At 40.1% G+C, this 19,207-nt stretch overlaps 1 protein-coding gene across 7 annotated transcripts in view; it reads left to right on the top strand.

Moving 5' to 3' along the window:
* Window positions 1-19,207, top strand: part of zmp:0000001168 (signal-induced proliferation-associated 1-like protein 2) — a 71,774-nt gene that overhangs the window by 39,908 nt on the left and 12,659 nt on the right. For all 7 annotated transcript variants that reach the window (XR_008385007.1, XR_008385006.1, XM_053617724.1 and 4 more), the window contains 9 exons: window positions 1,417-1,605; window positions 3,444-3,618; window positions 3,813-3,916; window positions 5,187-5,344; window positions 6,558-7,155; window positions 8,813-9,087; window positions 12,369-12,743; window positions 14,766-14,895; window positions 17,492-17,624. Coding sequence is in view for 5 of the 7 variants with exons in the window: in XM_053617724.1 (XP_053473699.1) it covers window positions 1,417-1,605; window positions 3,444-3,618; window positions 3,813-3,916; window positions 5,187-5,344; window positions 6,558-7,155; window positions 8,813-9,087; window positions 12,369-12,743; window positions 14,766-14,895; window positions 17,492-17,624 (2,137 nt within the window). In the remaining 2 variants the exon portion in view is untranslated. The remainder of the gene's footprint in view (window positions 1-1,416; window positions 1,606-3,443; window positions 3,619-3,812; window positions 3,917-5,186; window positions 5,345-6,557; window positions 7,156-8,812; window positions 9,088-12,368; window positions 12,744-14,765; window positions 14,896-17,491; window positions 17,625-19,207) is intronic.

Here is a 19,207-nt window from a genome sequence, read left to right as displayed (position 1 = left end):
GAGATCTCTCTATGGCAAACATATTTCTTTTGCTCAGTGATGAGTTTATATAATAGCTCATCCATAAAGGGAAGTTAAACTCAACCGTTTTGTGTAAGTTTCCACTTTATTTGCATTTCCTTCCCTCTCTTTCACCGGGTCATGTTTTATGTTCTTCTTTTCTAATCTGCCAAACCACTCACCTAATTGTCTCTAACGCCATGTCTCTGTCTGCATCTCTCACTCGAATATTTCCCTCTTTTTTTATTACCTGTCAGTCTCTTCCCTTCTCTCCATTTATCACTGTTGACTCCTCTTATCCTGAAGTCTTATGTCTGCCTCTTTGCTCTACATTAGTATTGTATCTCTCCTTCTTTCGCTCTGTCTCTCCTCATGTCACTCTGCAGTGCTATCATGTCTTGTTCACGTCTCTTTTCTATGCGTCTCCTTTCATCTTATCTCTCTCTACCCTCCTATTAAGCGGTCTGACACATAAAGGCAGGAATGCAACCACCTCCCCACCGCACACACACACAAATTTTATGAATAATTGGCTGTGTAAAAAAAGGGTGTAAATCTTTAAAAGAATATGCTTTCTGAGAATTATTCATAGAATTATTTATTTTTTTAAACACAATTTTGATGTTGGAAATGTAATTTAAAAAATGGAAATTCAAACAAAAGAATCAAAATCTTCAAAACAATGGTTAGATATACAAATAGTAAAAATATCTGTCAAAGAAAGAACTGTCTCCTGTGTATCTGAATGAAACTACACCTTGATATACCTTAACCCCTTAGACGTCCAGTTTATTATTTAGTTATTTACCATAAAGCATATTATTCAGTAATTACAGTAAAATTACTGTAAGTACACATGGGTGACTAATTAATGAAAAAATCTGTGGCTTTGTTATGCTGCTGCATTTTGCTGGCATGGTTTTGGTTTGGCTCCACTTAAAGTGAACCTATGATGAAACATTTCAATCCTGGTGGGTGTGGTCTCTTCCAAGATGACTGTCCCATCCACAGGCCATGACTGCTCACTGATTGGTTTGATAAGGATGAACATGATGTAAATCATATGCTATGGCCTTCACAGTCACTACATCTCAACCCAATTGAACACCTGATGGAGATTTTGGAGTTACATATTAGACAGCACGCTCCACCACCAATATCTTGGACGATCCTGCCAGTACAGCTCCAGTGACGTGTAGAACCTGTGCCAAGGCACACTGAAGCTGTTCAGGCAGTTTGTGGTGTCCAAACATCTTATTGAGACATCTAAATTTTTCACCGGTCTCTATGTAGTATAGAGCTGTAGAGTGAGGAACGTAAGTCTGAACCTATTGGCAGGTACTGGGAGTTTAATGATGCATGAAGATTGTTGAGCTAAGAGTCTGTTTGTTTGTTTTTTTTTTTCTTCACATATAGCTCAAGACCCTTCGTGGTTCCATCCTGGAAGAGTCTGTACCATCTGCAGCGCGACACACAACCCCAAGAGGGCTTTCTCCCAAGAGACTTCTGGAGTTCATCCTCCCTGATCTCAACCTGCACTGTCTGAGGCTTGCCTCAACATCTCCCAAAGTCCGTGACACATTGCTTAAGCTGGATGAGCAAGGGGTGAGCGTGCTACTCCCACACCAGTTTTACCAGCGGTCCTAGCCGCAGCATGAATCCAAAACAGCTTGATGTTATATCCGATGTCGAATGCTGAAAGCCATTTTGACTACAACCTACATTAGCCATTAGGACTTTCTCTGAAAATAGCCGCATAATGAACTGTTTCTTCTCTTGATAATGTCTCTGGCTCTGATCAGGGGTTACCTTTAAGCAGTGTTCATTTACTTTATGGTCTCATAATATATACATGTGGATGCTTTATTAAGCTTTATAGGTGCTTCTATGTTCTTTATAAGTGCTTATGTAATCTGACTAATGTGCTTGGGTCATAAAAGTTAATCTTATTATTGTAAGTATCTGGTGATGAAATAGCTTTGATTACCTTGAGAAAGAACAGTATGTTTTCCATTGTGAAGAAGAAACCTAGGGTAGATAGGGGTATGTGATATGATATGATATGATATGATATGGTGTGGAATCAATATAAATAGGTGTAGCTACAGAACAGGCAAGGCGCTTATTTCCATGCAGGAACCTTCAGAAAACCTTGGGTGAATATTATACAGCAAAAAATTTAAGGAAGCCCCCTAAACTGGACCCTGTTCACTTGGGTGAGTTTGTTCAATTAAATGTGTACGTGATACTATCATAGATGGCTTACCTGTAATGAAGTAAAAGAAGAAATTGGAAATGAAAAGAGGAACAGAGGAAGCAGGACAGTAGGAAGTAGTAGACATAACGACGAATGATGACAACTGTAAACCAAGCTAATGTGATGCTAGTGAAACTTTGGAGCATAGTGGTAATATACAGTGTATACAGCATGATAGTAAAAGCTAAGTGTTAGAAAACATATTTTTCAGAGAGAATCTCAGGTGTTGAATGACTCTGACCAGCAGCCATTTTAAAGGAATGTCAACTTGAAACAGTTGCTGTTCAAACCAGAAACTGGTTCAACAACAGCCATCTTATTGTTAGTAAACATATTTTACACCAAAGTGAATGTGATACAGCTCTGACATTAGTGCCGGAAGTAAATCAAATGATGGTTTATATTAATGTGCTCATTCTAATATGTTATTGTTTCAATAGTAAGAACTTATACAGGGACTTGTAAGGTAGACAATCTACATAATCTAAAGATATTAACGTGCATAAAAATGTGCTGTTATTTGATAAAGAAACCTATAATTGTTTATATGGTGAAGTGTTCTGAAAGGAGATGTTTATTTAACATTCATAGAAGGAGTCTCCAGTGTCAGCACTTTGTAGCAGTCTGTATGTTTTCCACAATGGGAAAGTCTTCAGGACTTTATGGAGGAGCTTCAGCTTTCTGCTTTCTTGGCAACATAACAAGTTGTGCTTTTTTTTGTCTTACTGACTTCAAGAGAGAGAAAAAGAGAGGCTGGTGAGGGAACAACTGTTTATAAGATTAAATATATCTATAAATGGTTAAAACGCATGACATTTATTTATAAATGAAAAATTATTTCTCTTAGAAGAGGAATAAAATACTCTGCTTCATGTTGGGGATTATTTTCCTATAATGGCACACCCCATGATGTTTTCATCCTTACTTAAGAGTCAGGTGATTTCTCAGGCATTGTATCAAAATCTGCCTGCACTAATTTGTAATGACATAGGGGGGGATTTTGAAATGAAACAAAAACATGGGCTGTATTCCAAATGGCTCCCTGCATTGTATTATCACACATCCCTAGGGGTACATATGTTATTAAACATATTTTCTGCCTAACGTTATTGTTATTAATATTTAACACCTACAAACAATCCAGCCGCTGATACGTTTATGCACGCTTGTGTGTTTATGTGTGTAGCTAAATTTCCAGCGTAAGGTAGGGGTGATGTACTGCCGGGCGGAACAGAGTACAGAGGAAGACATGTATAATAATGAGAGTGCCGGGCCGGCGTTCGACGAGTTCCTGGACCTGCTGGGAGAGAGAGTGAGACTGAAGGGCTGGGAGAAATACAGAGCACAGCTCGACAACAAGAGTGAGAAAAATGCAAACATACACTCACTACTACAGGAATAACACCTTAATGTCATGTTACATAAGGCACAGATGTATGTGTGAACATCAGTGGTCAACAGCATGCATTCACATTTTGCCTAAGAAGAGTAGAGAAGTGCTTGGATGATCCTAAATGTGTATGCGTTTACAGACTTTTTCCTTCTGTTTTCACAGCGGATTCCACCGGGACACACTCTCTATACACACGTTATCAAGATTATGAGATCATGTTCCATGTGTCCACCATGCTCCCATACACAGCCAACAACACACAACAGGTAAACATGGCACAGTTTAAGTATAAGATTAATAATAAAGAGGACCATCCTAACAGATCATATGACAGCCAAACAGTGAGCAAATAAAGAAATGAAATATAACAAATAGCAGATATTCTCACTAAAGTCTCTTTTATAGAGTGGGGTTTCAGCGGTCTATGGTTATAACATCACACTGTACAACATGATCCCAATAAAATCTTAGCCAAATTCTATAAACAGATATAAAAAAGGTCCTCTAATGACAGACTTGAAATTAAAGAAAATATCGACGTTTTACTTACGTCGTCAATCAGAGTGATCCGGACTGCAAAAGAATCTCGTAAACAGAAACAAGTGGTCGGTATACTGGAATCGTAGCAATTATGTTTAGGGAATACACATCTTAAAGGGCAAAGAAGAGGAGTTTGGACCCGTTTGTGGCTGGATAAAAGAGGACAACAAGGAATGTTCATTCTTCCAAGTGAGCTTAATACGGATATTTGTTCCATCCATTAGCTTTGCAACTCACCTGCCACAGGCATGTAGGCTGGTTATATAAATAATGTGAGCAAGTCAAACAGAAACAGTTCCTTTTGCGTTTCTGTCATCCCATGCTGTCCTTCTGTTGTTCGCTTTTAGACGAGCATCGTAGCGGTGCTCACATTGACAGAACACTGTCGTTAAATCAGCCACCTGTGAGCACATCACATTACGTGTTCTAAGATCGATATCTCCACCCTACACTGTAAAACCGGAGAAGTTCATTTAACTCAAAAAATTTGAGGAAACTGATTACCTCAAAATTTTTAAGCTGATAACTCAATTTCTTTAAGCCAAATGCACTTAAATATAACAAAAATGTATTTTAAATGACAAAGTTTGAGTTAAATTTTTGTTATATTTAAGTGTATTTGGCTTAAAGAAATTGATTCATCAACTTAAAAATTTTGAGGTAATTATTTTCCTCAAATTTTTTGAGTTAAATGAACTATGACTAAAATAATTCTGTTACAATATGTGTTTTTTTTATATTTTTGAATGTGAGAATAGAACTGGTGACAGAACATCGGACAGAAGTATTGGTAATAGTTGCTGGATGCGTACCAAAAATGGAGCTAAACACTTTCCCCTGAATAAAGGCTCTTTGACATGCACATTCTACCTTTTTATGATATGATCGTATTAATCCTGAGCAAGTTCATGTAATACAGTGTAATGTTTATCTTGTGCATTTTAAGGTCAACTTCTGTGCTGTATTAGCTAACATCTGTCATTGTTTTTCTTGCAGTTACTGAGGAAGAGACATATAGGGAACGATATTGTGACAATAGTCTTCCAGGAGCCAGGGGCAATGCCGTTCACCCCCAAAACCATCCGCTCTCACTTCCAGCATGTGTTTATCATCGTCCAAGTGCACGAGCCCTGCACGGAAAACACCTACTATCGGTAAGAGCGATCAGATAACAAAGTCCACGACAAGCCATAGAGAGTAGAAATCAATGAAAACTATTCACAGCAGACTGTAGTGTGAAACATATCAAACTAAAAACTATTGCAGCTATTTTCTTTGTGTGTCTTAGACTAATTAGTACAAGATGCACAAATTTGGGTAAGTGAAATGACCCAAAGTAGGTGGTGTTATCCTCAGATATACAGTCAGCTCCAGAATTATTGGCACCCTCCTGAAGGATGGGTAAAAATAAAAAGGTTACGAGAAATGTCCTTGTGGTTAATTAGCTTAATCTCACAATGACAATATGTGAGAAATCTAATATTTAATTCAAGTAATGTGGATGTTGGAAAGGTGTACTTGGCATTTGAGTGACCATTGCACCGGTAATAACCTGGTGAGAGCAGTGTAATTGTAAACAGGTTCGGGTGAGAATAAATTCATTATTAATCATTGAAATGGCACTGGTGGAAATGGAAGCGTGACATTACAGTCTTTTAGTGTATTTTTGTTTCCTCAAACATGTGCGAAACTATAGGACATAATATTTATATTGACAAATTTATTGTTTCTATGATACATTGACAAGTTTTGACAAGTTTGGTATTTAATCATTCATTTTTTTTAATTGGTTCAGTTAATTATATGATGTTTTCTGTCAACACACTGTCATGATCTGATTCAAATTCAGAAGCTAAAAGAGTTCTGGTTTGATATCAATTATTTTGTCTGTATTATGTAGTTAGAAGCTGTGTAAAATAGCATATTTATATTTCTATAGGGTGACGTAAATACTGTACATCCAAACCTGTGTTGGTTTTGGACTACAGAGGGGCTGCTGATAGGTGGTAAAGTTATCCAAAGTGCATCAAATGGAGTTTGAACATATCTGTGGTGACAGATTTTGTTGTCACACCCCTTGTTGTGTCAGTGGACATTAGTATGGGTGCCTTCATTTGTGACAACAAAAACAGCATCTGGCCAAATAGAGGGAAAAAATTTGGTTTCTGCCAAAGTAAATTAGGAATGCACTGGCGTTATAGTGCTTGCACCTACATTAAAATAGAGAGCTTAGATTATTTATTGCTACTGATGGCTGCCCAAAGTGTAATTAATGGGTCAGCTGCTGACCCACTGTAATTTAAATGTTTATTTCTACCAAGTTAATTTTATGCTCTGTATGTTTTTCCCTATGCATTTTTTTTTTAGAGTTGCTGTTACTCGCTCCAAGGACATCCCTCTCTTTGGCCCACTTTTCCCCAAATTTGCTCGCTTTCCACGTTCGCAGGCTTTCCGCGACTTCCTGCTCGCCAAGGCCATAAACGCTGAAAATGCAGCTGAGAAATCAGAGAAGTTCCGCTCAATGGCCACACGTACACGTCAGGAATACCTAAAGGACTTAGCAGAGAACTACGTCACCACCACGCCTATAGATTCATCCACCAAGTTTCCCCTGCTTTCCCTGGGAGGCAAACGCAAAGACAAGCTCAAGGGTGCTAAAGGAGCAGAGCTTCACAGTGCCGGCGCTCTGGTATGGGCCGTCTACGCCAGCCAGGATGACGACGGGCACAAACTGGCCTGCCTGCTGGGCGTCTCAGCCGAATCTGTGGTGCTGATTGAGCGCTGCAGCAAGCGGGTCGTCTTTAACTGCTCATGCCGTGACGTGATTGGGTGGAAGGCAGTGACCGAGACCGGCATGAAGGGTGGGCCTTGTCTGGATATTTTCTACGAGAGGGGCGAGGCCGTCTCGATTACAGTGTCAGAGAGCCAGATGGAGGATATTAAAGAGGTGGTGCAGAGGCTTGAGGTGAGGATTGATGCTCATTAATCATCTCTGGTACTGAGCTGATGACTCTTTTTTTAGACCGGTGCACACCTTTTCAAGCAGCAAAAATTTTTCTTCAGTGCTAACCTAAAGCTGCGTACATATTAGCAATCAGCAAAAAGATCGATTTATTTCCAGTGGAGCTGCGAAATAATTCAGACAGAATGTCATTTTCAGAATAAAAATTAATTATGATGTGCTAAAGTGACAGTAGGGGGCAAGGTGGCTTAGTGGTTAGCACGTTTGCCTCTCACCTGCAGAGGTGAGGGTTCGATTTCCACCGTGGCCCTGTGTGTGTGGAGTTTGCATATTCTCCCCATGCTTTGGGGGTTTCCTTCGGGTATTCCGGTTTCCTCCCCCAGTCCAAAGACATGCATAGTAAGCTGATTGGCATGTCCAAAGTGTCCGTAGTGTATGAATGTATGTGATTGGCACCCTGTCCAGGGTGTCGCCTGCCTTGTGCCCCATGCCCCCTGGGATAGGCTCCAGGCTCCCCGTGAACCAGTAAGGATAAGCGGTACAGAAAATGGATGGATGGATGGAAAGTGACAATCCAAATGATTAAATGAGGAATGTTTTCCACTTAGGTCATATGCTGTGGGTTGTCCAGTTTCTGTTCTCAGAACTAGTTCCTGTCTGCTTTTACATGCACTTAATTTTCAACAAGAAAGGAGAAGCAAAACAACTGCCATTTTGTATAATAATAATAATAATAATAATAATAATTGTTATTATTAGTACTAGCAGTAGTAGTAGTATTACTATTATTATTAATATTATTATTGTTGTTGTTTTTTTCTGTGAAGAACACTTTAATATTGAATCCAACATCTCACAGTGCTTTACATATATGACATTTAAAGATTAAACATTAGTTATTATAAATCAAATTAAACTAGCTAAAATCATTAATGAATTGACTATAAATTGCTGAGAAAAATCTCACTCATGCATTCATCTTCGGTAATATTTATTCCGGTCACATACACACATTTTTCACATCTAGACGAAAAATGTAAAACATATATTTAATAAGATAAAATATCCAATACTTATAAGCAGGCCAGTTATGTTTTAATCTGCATAATCCATCCATCCATTTTCTATACTGCTTATCCTACAGGGTTGTGGGGAACCTGGAGTTTATCCCCGGGAGCATTGGGCACAAGGCAGGGTACACCCTTGACGGGGTGCCAATCCATCGCAGAGCACAATCACGTACACACTCACACAAGATGGAAACTTTAGACATGCCAATCAGCCATACATGCCTTTTTGACTAGGGGAACCGGAGTTTTCCGTAAACCCCCGCACCACAGGGAGAACATGCAAACTCGGCATACACAGGACAGCAGAGGGAATCAAACCCCCAACCCTGGAAGTGTGAGGCGAACGTGCTAGCCACTAAGCCACCATGCGCCCTTAATCTGGATAAGTAATGTTATCCAGACATTAGATTTTTTTAGAAAACAGTAACACGATGGTGCACCAGGTAGTGTTGTTGCCTCACAGCTCTGGGGTCTGGGATCTGCCCTCCTGGGTCCTGTCTTTGTGGAATTCTGCCTCTTAAAATTTCCTCTAGGTGTGTACATTTGATGACAGGTAGTCTAATGAGATTATTATGATTATTGTGCTGTAGCTGGTGACACGAGGTTGTGAGGCCCGGGAAATCACCCCTCTGAGGGACAACACAGGCCAGCCGGGCTTCCTGATGAGCGCAGAGGGCTTCGTGACGGAGCTGCAGCGCTTCGGTTACGCCGAGAGTGGAGGCCTACAGCTGGGTGCTCGTGTGGTGAGACTCTGCGGCCACACATTCGTCCACCTCAGCCAGGACGAGAGAACGAGGCTGCTGCGTACGGCACCCAAAATACACATCACCGTCATCCCACCCGACGGGAACGGCAAACCTCGCAGGTGAGAGAGATGAAGGAGAGAAGGAGGGAGAGAGGAGAGTATGAAGGAAAGTGCGAAAACTGAAAAAGGTGAATGATTTTGGAATGGAGAAATGATCTTGACATAAAAATGCAGATTATTATGATCAGGTTTTTAAAAGATGGATATGAATGCTAATGTATTGGTGAGAGAGAAGGAGCAGAGAGACTGAGAAAAAGAAGAAGGTAATATGCAAGAGCATGGTTTCTGAATGAGTAGATATGAATGATGAACTGCACCACTGAAAAAGGGAGCAGATAAAGAGAGGGTGATGTGGAGATGCATAAGAAGGATGTGAACGGAAGCGTAAAAGAGCTGGAAAGAATAAAATATGGATGATTCTATATCAGGGGTTTTAAATGAGCAAGTGGGTAGAGCGTATAGAGCGTAAATGAGGGATGAAATAACCCAGGACAACAATCTATTTTACATGGTGTAAGAGAGACGAGAAAACAGAAAGGCGTGATGGAGGGACTGAGAGGATGGTGTGATGGATGTCACTGCGAAAGTGTTAAAGTAGATATTGGGGGAGAGAGAAGTGATGGATGAGAGGAGGGTGTACCCCGAGGTAAGAAATGTATAGTCAGAGTTTTGAAAAGAGTGTGTGCGCTGTGGAGGAAGATGAAGTGGATGATAGAGTGGATAAGATTTGGGATTAGGTGGAGAACTGCTCAAATGACGGAAGAGGAGAGGACTGGTGGAAGGGATATTCATTTTGTGCTGGAAGAGTGGTTTGGAAATGATAACAGATGAGAAAGAGAGCGAGAAATCGTATTGTGTATGTGGAACACTCCAGAAATGAAGTGTGTGTGCAGCGTTTTGGAGGACGAACATGACTTATGGAACTGAATTGAGAATTCGAGACAATGGAGAAGAGAGAAAAGGACAGATAGAGGGCAAACGAAAGAAAAAGGCAAAGGAACAGATGGAGAAAGAAGGGAAGATGGACAGCTAGGGGTCAGATCTCATTTTGTTGCTAATGATGTGTTTGTATCGCCGTTCCACCAGCTGCAGAACCAACAATCAATTCTACTAATGATGCTTACCAGAGTTCACAACTCATGTAAACACACACACACACACACACACACACACTGCCAAAAAAAAGAGAGACTGCAGAGAAATTCTCCTGTTGTTGGGCAGATAGACAAGCCTAATGCATCCCTTGTGGTGCAGAGTTTTCAAATTACGAAGCCTGACAAAATGGTGACAGTTAGGATAAAAATAGCTACACACTTCCAGCAGTGAAAGGAGCAGCTTAATATATCTGGGTAAAACTGACTCATTACGGTGCGTAAATGCAGAGACACTATATCAGGAATCCTTACTAAAAAAAATCTTTGTTACTGTTTGAATGCCAGTGAATGGCACACACTTCCTTCATTCAAACAATGTATTGGCTAGCTTTTAACAGTACGTGCCAAAATAATCTTGGTGTTATTTGTTTTGTCTAATTTTAAAGTGCTGAAGAGCTGGACATTTCTGCAGAGATTCCCTCGACACCCTTAACTGACTGTTTGGAAAGCTTTTCATTGTTTGAATGAACTTGACTGCAGATCGAGCATGAACAACATTTAACTCTAAAATCTCTGCACATGTGCATGTTACGTAAGGAATAAAACATGATGGGATATGGTGTTAAAGGAATATAATCAATGCAATTTGATGTGAAGCAGGATTACTGTTACCACTCCAACATTGTTTTTTTTCAATAATAATAAGTATAATAATAATAATAATAATAATAATAATAATAATAATAATGATAATAATAATAATAATAAGTATTTTCGCCCCTCTTATAGCACAACTTGCCACCACTACTAATTTATTATTTATTAAGGATATGGCACAGACATGGCAAGTTGTATGTTTTATTTATTTATTTACTGCTTTACTTCTGACTGTCAAACAACTGACAGTGGAGACTCCTTCCATAAATGCAAAATAAACATCTCCTCCCAGAAAGTATCACCATTCCAACAATTAGAAATTAGAAATGATAACATATTAGAATGAGTGCATTGCAGCTGGAACTACTGTGAAGCTTCAGTTATAGAAGTCTGACCAATCAGAATTGAGATTTCAGCAGCGCTGTGGAATAAGTAAGGGATAATCAACGGCTAGGTGTGCATTACACGATTTTAATGCACAACTTGGTGGCAAAGAACCACCATACGCACTCTGTGGAGTGCATTAAAATAGCGTAGCGCACACCTAGCCATGGATTATCCGCTTATACTATAGTCACTTGCCAGCATTGACAAGTTAATGCTGTCATTGATGTTTACAATGCAAAATTTGACTGAAAGGATAAAAATAACGGTTCATTTTCATTTGGGATTTTATATACGGGTGGTTAGATCTAGAATTCTGCCCACTCTAAGTCATACACAGAGATAAACTAGTGCGATAAGATTACATTTTTTGAATGAATTATAATAAATAGTTATTTGAGAGAGAGAAAGATTGTGCGTGTGTGAATTACCTGCGTCTGTGCTGCGTCTCTACTAATAATGAAGCTGTGAGTTTAACTACTGTATGCAACTGTAACTGTATGTTACTATGGTTACAGTTGGTTATAGGCAGCGCATTCATTTAGAAGGGGGATTAAACTGACTGGAACTACCTGTGCATTACACTGCTTGAACACACACCTTCCAGCCAATCAAAATCGAGTATTCAGACAGACCATGGTATAATATTAGTTGTACAACAGTTCGTTTTGGTCCACTAATTTGATTGGACGAGTGATGTTCCAAGAGCGCTGATATTTAGTATAAGCACTGGTCCATTTCCTTGTTGCTTAATTGCATTGAAACTGTTACTACACATACTACGGGCTGTCAGTCAGACTGTGCTTGCATGGCAGTACGCAACACTTCTTTGGTAACTATTTTTATTGGCAGAACAAAAATAAACAGAATATTTGGCCATATTGTGTCGGAAATGTCATTTAATCAATATTATTTTCTTGTTTTTAGAGCTGTAGTATAAAAGTAATATCACACTACCAATCATGTTGTTGTAATGAATATCAGCACAGCTGGGATTCGGCCGTCGGTAATCAATAGCTGTGCTAATATTCATCAGCTGACATTACTAGTGTTTCACCTGGTCTTTGTCAGTCTTAGCAAAACCTCCTCAAAATGTCCTTATTGAACAGATTATTAACATGGTATAACTCAGATTATTAACACGTTATTAGGCTGCATGTAAACATCCTACTGTTTGTTACTATTAGTGTGTGTTTGTGTGTACAGGAGCTTTTCTGAGCTCTATCAGAAGTCCATCCAAGATGCAGAAAGCAAGTCTGGCGAGGACCACTCGGGCGAGGCCTGGGTCCTAGACGAACGAGACGAAGAGGAGGATGGGAGTGAGGAGGAGGGGACAGAGGGGGAGCGGGAGCAGGGCGAAGGGGAGGAGTCCGATAGCGTGACCCAATCAGACAGGAGGGAGGAAGAGGAGGGTAGAACTCCAGGCATGAGTGGCTTGCTCTCTCCACCCAGCCTACCTCTTCTCAGAGCTACATCACTGCAGGACAATCCTCCATCCCAGGCGCTGGAAATCACTCCCTCCTCTCTCACACGCAGCTACTCACTCGAGAGAACCCTGCCCTATCAGGACATCTGTGATGGGTATACACACACACACACACACACACACACACACACACACAAATGACTGTTCATTCACTTAAATAAATATCTTGCAAAAAATCTAATTCACACAATGTGATCATTACCCCTAAAGTAGTCAGTTTCTAAATTAAAAAAAAAAAAAAAAACTTAAATTTTTGTTTCAGTTTAATGTCACAACCTCACTGACATTTTCTTCCCATATATACATACCGATATACATACATAGCGTAAGGATCTGAGCAACTTTGACAAGGGCCAAATTGTGATGGCTAGAGCATCTGGGTCAGAGCATCTCCAATACGGCAGGTCTTGTGGGGTGTTCCTGAAATGCAGTGGTTAGTACCTACCAAAAGTGGTCCAAGGAAGAATAACCGGGGAACCGGTGACAGGGTCATGGATGCCCAAGGCTCACTTATATGCGTGGGGAGCGAAAGCTAGCCCGTCTGGTCCGATACCACAGAAGAGCTACTGTAGCACAAACTGCTGAAAAAGTTCATGCTGGCTATGATAGAAAGGTGTCAGAACACACAGTGCATCTCAGCTTGCTACATATGGGGCTGCATAGCCACAGACCGTTCAGAGTGCACATGCTGACACCCTATCCACCACTGAAAGCACCTACAATGGGCACATGAACTGGACCATGGAGCAATGGAAGAAGGTGGCCTGGTCTGATGAATTACGTTTTCTTTTACATCATGTGGATGGCAGAGACAGTGTGATGCTCCAGGCAATGTTCTGCTGGGAAACATTGGTGTTTTACTGGTATTCATGTGGATGTTACTTCATGTGGATGTTACTTTGACACATGCCACCTACCTAAACATTGTTGCAGACCAAGTAACCCCCTTCATGGCAATGGCATTCCCTAATGGTAGTGACCTCATTCAGCAGGATAACGCACCCTGCCACACTGCAAAAATTCTTCAGGAATGGTTTGAGTAACACGACAAAGTAGTTACTTTTGGTAGCACTATGGGGACCTACACAATATTAGAAAGGTGGTTTTAATGTTATGGCTGATCGGTGTATTTGCCCACCCATCTTAAATGTCTGGTGAAATCTGCATCCAGTTCTTTAAATGCTGTTGTGGTTCAGGTCACAGTGTGACTTACTCACAAAATCTCCTGGTCTCTAATTGTCACTGAAAAGCATTTCTTGCATAATGTTTTTATGTAAACTAGTCCTTTGAGACCATCATCAGTGCCAAGAATCAGCTCACAAGTGTGAGAATTTAAATGCTCTTTTAGCCGAAATAAAACAGCATGTCAGTGACCTGCAATGAAGGCATCCTGGAACAATACGGAAACAGCTTCCGTCCCACACAGGATGTGAGTGTTCTGCTCGAACACCCAACAGATTACACCTTCACATAGTATGCTTTTTCAGAGAAGCACATTAGTTTGAACTTTTGATGCTCATTTTAGCACCAAAAGCAGAGGAAGTGGTCTTGTTGAATCATCGAGTTGTTTTCAGTATAAGTTGTGTCATTGTGGTGTTACACAACTCATCCACTCAGCCCTTCTGTTCCTGCTCGGACACATACAGTATACTACTATCAGATACTACTATGATAGATATATGGTTCTGTTTTGCATTTTATATATCACACTTAAAGCTACGTAAGAGCATCCAGTTAACCTTAATCATGCAGGAATAAACCTTTCAGGTTGAAATGTCACTTTAGATAATGGGCGGCTGTGGCTCAGGTGGTAGAGCGGGTTGTCCACTAATCGTAGGGTTGGTGGTTCGATTCCCGGCCCACATGACTCCACATACAGAAGTGTCCTTGGGCAAGATACTGAACCCCACGTTGCTCCCGATGGCAAGTTAGCGCCTTGCATGGCAGCTCTGCTACCATTTGTGTGTGAGTGTGTGTGTGTGAATGGGTGAATGAGACATAGTGTAAAGCACTTTGGATAAAAGCGCTATATGAGTGCAGGCCATTCACCATTATCTATAGTGTCCAGGTTGGAATGAATAGACTCCAAGGTTAATAGCAACTTATTATTTTTTCAGTCATGTGTATGATAACGTCGGGGTGAAGCTGAACAGTCATATCTACGAGAATCCCGGAGAGCTGATCGACACGACTCCTGACCTCATACTGGCTGTCAAACCAAAAGTTCCACTCCAGGAAGAGGAACAGGTCAGAATGTGCTCACATACACAAATGCACATGAAAACACAAGTATATGCCTTTCAGAAAGGTTCGTCACTCACATGAACACTCACAGGACATGAGCGGTGGTTCTTTATGGGTACAAAAAAATTATAAAAATGTGATGCAACATGTAGAACTGGGTTGCTAGTATGTTCATCTTCATCAGAAGGCTTAGCTTTTAGCACAGAATGGTTAATGGTATACTATATTTTAAAAGTACAGTTTGTGTTTCTTTTTTACAGCTTGTGTCTTTGGTAGCCTAATATAAAACTATAATTTGAATCATAGGGCCAGATGTACTGGTAGGGTAAACAGATGTTCAGATGTAATTAGGTGGCATGTTACATGAACAATCTTGCATGTTATTTACAAAACTGGTGTACAAGTCTAAACACACAATTTAAGCGCTGTGCACATGGAAACATACAAAGTACACATTCTCCCGCTTGCACTTGTGGGAGGATCACGCAAAAAGTTGGTAGTCAGCACAAAACCGGCTGGAGAAATGAGAAGTAAGACTGATGTACTAAACTTTGGGCAAACGTTTCGATGTACTGTTCTAAATGTTTTTTTCTGGAATTATTTTTTTTCTAAATGTTAAAGTGCACACTTTTATATGTATTTACCATATTTACTATTTGTATTACTTTATTAATTATTATTTTATATATTATTTCATATAAATGGTAAATAATTTAGTTAATAATTATATAGTAAGATAATTGTTATATATATATATATATATATATATATATATATATATATATATATCTCATTATATGATTATTAACAAAATTATTCACCATATTTATTTATATATATTTATTACAAATCTTTTCATTAAAACCAGTTAGTAATCAAATGGTATATCTGTTTTCCATATGAATGTCTTTCACACCATTTATTTGTTCTGACAAGAGTCTTTATTTAAGGAGAAATTTGCACTTGTTTCGAGCTCTGTTGCCTCACATACACAAAGTCAAAATTACAGTCAAAATGAAAACTCCAAATCAGAATAGTTGTTGGTGCCAGATGGGATGGTTTGAGTATTTCAGAAACTGCTGATTTCCTGAGATTTTCACATAACAGTCTCTGGAGTTTGCATAGAGTGGTACGTGAAACAAAAAACAACCTGTGAGCAGAGGGTCTGCAGGCTGAAACACCTTGTTGAAGAGAAAGATCTGAGTCCAGAGTGAAGTCCAGACTGATGTCCAGACTGGTTTGAGCTGACAGGAGTCTATAGTAACTCATATGAGCACTCAGACACCCTGAAACTGGACAGTTGAAGATTGGAAAAAGGTGATTTCTTTTCCTGAATCTTAAACTGTCCAGTTTCAGTGAGCCTGTGCCCATGGTAGCCTCAGCTTCCTGTTCTTGGCTGACTGGAGTAACCCATCCACTTCAACGAGGCATTTTCACCCACAGAACTGATGCTCACTCAGCATTTTTAGTTTTTTGCACCATTCTGTGTGAACTCTAGAGACTGTTCCAAGGAGATCAGCAGTTTATAGGACCAACATCCATGCCACAATCGAAGTCACAGTGATCACACTTTTTCTTCATTCTGTTGTTTGATTTGAACATTAATTGAAGATGTTGGCCTGTATCTGCATAATTTTATGCATTGTGCTACTGCCACATGATTGGCTGATTAGATAACTGCATTAATGTGCAGGTGTACAGATGTTCCTATTAAAGTGGAAGCTGAGTGTATATTATTATTTGTATTTTTATTGATTGAGGATTGTCTGTTATTTAAGAAAGGAATGTTACCACACCATTGCTTTCTTAGGAAAGCTAAATTTTAGTATTTTGGGGAGTGTAGAGTTAATATGACATGATTGAACATATTTTTTTTTTTAGTGCCTGATGCATAACAGAACATTAATCTGCTTTTTGGTTTGTGGCTAAATGATAAAAGACATATGAGGCAAGACCAGTTGAGAAGCACTGCTCTAGAAGAAATAAATACATGCTGTCCATGCAAACTTGGCATTATGGATTTCCTCTTTCATGTAATCTTCCATTAACATCTGTCTTTAGACAGGTTATATTTAGATGTTATGTTTTTAACAGTGGGTGGAGTGGTTCATTATGGCAGTCATTATATTTAATATTTAATGAATTTTAGTGCAAAGCTTGAAGCACTGAGTTACACAATACGCACTACTGATGATTTATTATGAGATAAAACTCTTTCACATCTCATACAGGAGATTCAATAAATAATCTATATTTAGAATGTGATTCATTCTACAAACTTTTCTAAACTCAGAGCTTTAAACACGCTTACTATCTCTCCCACTCGCCCATTCTCCTCTTCATACAGTTCACCCTTTTGCTCCCTCTCTCTCACTCCCACTCCATCCTCTGTTTTGCTTCAGTTCATAGCCCTTGAACTATCTTTCTCATCTTTCTTATCTGCTCTACATCTCTTTCCTGTTTTCTCCCACTTTCCTTCGCCTCTATGTGTCACTTATCGCACAGAGATCATTAATCATCAGAAGACATTCATCAGTATATAGCACCTACTTTAACACTTTATTTTTCTCTCTCACTATCTCCCCCTATCTCTCTCTAGGTTGGGATAGATGTGCTGAGTGAGGAGAGACCATCAGGGAGTGAGGCACCCCTTCACTCAGCATGTATGGAGAGGAACTCCAGAGCGGAGAGGAACTCCAGAGCACTGAGCATCCATAACTCCATCACCAAGAGTAAGTGCTGCTGAAATGTAGGTCAGTTGTCAAGTATTGTCATTCCTCCGTAAAATTTGTATACATTGGAACAAAATGGCAGGACCATAGAGCAACACACAAGGTACACATACTGCAAGTGCAAATACATTAAATCGAGACAAGTGCAAAATATACGATAAATATATCGGACAATAAATACACAATATTGTTGGTCATACCAGGATCTGACTAGAAACCAGTGCAAACAATTGTCTGTAAACTATACATTATAAAACAGTTAGACTGGAAAAGCTGTCACCGTAGCAGTGATGCACTAGGAAACTGTCCCAGTAGTAGTACAGAAGCAAAAAGCAAGTGGGAAAAAGTGTCCCATATACTCATGTCTCTGGGAGCATGATACAGTCCATGAGATAATGCTATAATGTTGAAGTACAGGTATGTAGGGATGGCCAAAGAGGTCTTGGATCATTATGGGCATCAGTGAGCTCATGTATATGTAAGAGGACAGTTAGCGCTTTCCTCTTTGTGTGTTCAGCTGCCTTGTGATGTATCATGAGCAGCAGCTGGAAAAGACGTGGTTGGCTGGCTTCATGTGTCTTGGAGGAAACATGCTAGCCCTCACCCTCCCTGGGTTAGTAGCTGTTGTGTAACACAGGGGAGAGTTAGCTAGTGTGTGGGAACTGGCAAATGATCAAAAAAAAAAATGGAAGTGATCATTCTAGGGCAGGTGTTGGGGGCAGTATGTTGAATTATCTGACCACCTGAGGGAAAACTATTGCAGAATCTGGTAGTGGTAAAATGGATGCTCTAGTATGTTCTGCCAGATAAGGGGAAGAGTCCATGAGAGCTGGTAGTATCAGTGGTTTGTAGAGAGAACTTGAAGATCTTCTCAACTGTTCTCACACATTTGCTATGAGATCTTTGGTCTGAGACAGTGGCGTTCCCATATGTAACATTAACACAGCAGGTTAGGAAGCTCTCTGTTGTCCCCTTTGTAGAAAGTGGTGAGGATGGCAGGAAGTGAAGACACGGTGGGACTTTTTTGGCTGAGTAGGTGCTGTTAAGGGTCCAGGTGAGGTCATCTGTGATGTGCACACCAAGAGACTTTGACTCTGTCAGAGTTTTGCCATTGATGTGCAGTGGAGTGATCAATCCGGGGTCCACCTGACTCAACAATATATTTTTTTTGTTTTATTGACTTTTGTTTGATTGACTGTTGGCTCCCAGTCTGCGAGCTGCTCCATCTCCTCCCTGTATGCTGACTCATCATTGTTGCTGATGAGGCTCGCCACTGTGGTGTCATCAGCAAACTTCATGGTGTGGTTTGAGTTGCGCTTTGCATCACAGTCTTGAGCCAGAAGCATAAACAGCAGCTGACTTAGCGCACAGTCCTGGTTAGCGCCGGGAGTCCGTGTGGTGGTGCTGGGTGTGGTGTTGCTGAAACTTGACTGATTGTGACTGTCTCCTAGTCAGAAAATCCAGGAATGGCAGAGGATATGGATATGTTGACCTGAGGTGGGTCCAGTGTGGTAGGCAGACTGCTCTTTATGTGTTTCATGACTAGCCACTAGGCACAGATTCATGGAAACTGGACAGTTGAA

Source organism: Ictalurus furcatus, chromosome 28 (assembly GCF_023375685.1).
Source record: "Ictalurus furcatus strain D&B chromosome 28, Billie_1.0, whole genome shotgun sequence".
In the NCBI taxonomy this organism is placed as follows: domain Eukaryota; kingdom Metazoa; phylum Chordata; class Actinopteri; order Siluriformes; family Ictaluridae; genus Ictalurus; species Ictalurus furcatus.
This window is presented reverse-complemented; position numbering and strand designations above follow the sequence as displayed.